This window comes from Lucilia cuprina, unplaced genomic scaffold (assembly GCF_022045245.1).
Source record: "Lucilia cuprina isolate Lc7/37 unplaced genomic scaffold, ASM2204524v1 Scaffold_6650, whole genome shotgun sequence".
NCBI classification, from domain to species: domain Eukaryota; kingdom Metazoa; phylum Arthropoda; class Insecta; order Diptera; family Calliphoridae; genus Lucilia; species Lucilia cuprina.
Genome location: NW_025811590.1, coordinates 1 through 1805, shown reverse-complemented (window position 1 = coordinate 1805; position 1805 = coordinate 1). Strand labels below are relative to the sequence as shown.

General features: G+C 27.0%; 1 protein-coding gene across 1 annotated transcript; it reads left to right on the top strand.

Moving 5' to 3' along the window:
- Window positions 1–203: 203 nt before the first annotated feature.
- LOC124421227 (band 7 protein AGAP004871-like) lies at window positions 204–634 on the top strand. The gene is made up of 2 exons (XM_046956088.1): window positions 204–290; window positions 428–634. The coding sequence occupies exons 1-2, from the start codon at window positions 266–268 to the stop codon at window positions 583–585; spliced, it is 183 nt and encodes a 60-aa protein (XP_046812044.1). The 5' UTR covers window positions 204–265; the 3' UTR covers window positions 586–634.
- The last annotated feature ends 1171 nt before the right edge of the window (window positions 635–1805 follow it).

The window sequence follows — 1805 nt, the reverse complement described above, 5'->3', positions numbered from 1 at the left end:
ACTAGAACTGAACAAGAACTGAACTAGAACTGAACTAGAACTGAACTAGAACTGAACTAGAACTGAACTAGAACTGAACTAGAACTGAACTAGAACTGAACTACAACTAAAATAGAAATAAACTCGACTAGAGACTGTGTGTTGAAGGTTGCCTTCGTTTATACATATCTACATATGAATGTATTTTAAAATAAATATTTTTTCTTTACATTTTAAGGTGGTACAGGAATATGAAAGAGCTGTTATATTTAGATTGGGTCGTTTAATGCAAGGAGGAGCCAAGGGTCCTGGTAAATATTAAAAACTAATAAGTTACATTGCCCGCTAACTAACACAAACTTGTTATTATTGTTATTTTTAATTAAAACAAAAACAAACATTCAATTGTCAACAAACAAAACAAACAATTTTCCCAAATCTACTTTAGGTATTTTCTTCATTTTACCCTGCATCGATTCATATGCTCGAGTTGATTTGCGTACTCGAACTTATGATGTACCACCACAAGAGGTAAAAAAACAAAAAACTTTTTTTACAATTTTTTTACAATTATTTTTACTAAATATATTTGTGTCAAAGTATTAAAACTTACACTCGTATAAAAATATTAACGAGTCAACAAGGAGTAACTGTAAGCAAGTTACTTTACACTGTTTTGTATTTGGTGTAAAATTTTCATTTGTGTGTGTATATATTAATGTAAATTTTGTTGTATGTGTATAGCTTTTAGTTTTAATTTTATGTTTTGTATATTTTATTCTTTTTACTTCAAGAAAAATGTGAATTATAAATTATACTAATTTAATATTAATCAAACACTGTAAGAGGAAACCTTAAATTTACAAACTCAATGTATATTTCCTGTTTCACTGTGTTCTGTTTATTTGTATTTTGCATGTCTTTTATGTATGTGTGATTTTTGTAAATTTTTTTTCTAGCAAATTTCTCACATGTATCTCTTTTTATGACAAAAATATGTAAATAGTTTTTTTTTTTTTAAATTAAGATATCATTTGTTAGCAGTGGCGTACAACTTTATTCCCATTGCAAAAGATAATCAGAATGGTTTATCTTACTTATAAAAAGAATTATCCGAAATAAAAATCATTATTATTGAAATATTCTTCACCAAATAGGAATTGTATTCCGTGTGGGAAATATTTTAAGAGTAAACCCATACAATGGGGGCAAAGGTTCTCCCTCACAGTTTCCATTGTTGTTATTTTTCATTTGACTATATCACTGTTAGATAAAAAAGTTTATTTTTTTCAAATGTACTATCTGTTGTAATTTATTGTAGTTTTTAGTTTTAACTTTTTAACAAATATTTGTTTGTTGTCAATACACAACATTTTTGTTGTTGTTCTTTTTTTTGCCAAAAAATATATGTGCATTTTTCGCGTGGAATGTCTAAACTTTTTTTCATAAAAAAGTTTAAGTAGACTTTAAATGAACATAGCATAAAAGCCGACAAAGCTTAGAAAGCAATCTTAGTTAAAAAATATTTTCAAATGAAAAAATTGGTCTATTTGTGAAATAAATAGAAAAATATAATTGGATGTACAAAAACATAATAAATAAAAGTTTTTAGATACTAATAAAAAAATTTACCTTCCAAACATTTTTAACAACAATTAGAGTGACCCAATTGCAGGCCAGTTCAGTTCTAGTACAGTTCAGTTCTAGTTCAGTTCTATTTCAGTTCTAGTTCAGTTCTATTTCAGTTCTAGTTCAGTTCTAGTTCAGTTCTAGTTCAGTTCTATTTCAGTTCTAGTTCAGTTCTAGTTCAGTTCTAGTTCAGTTCT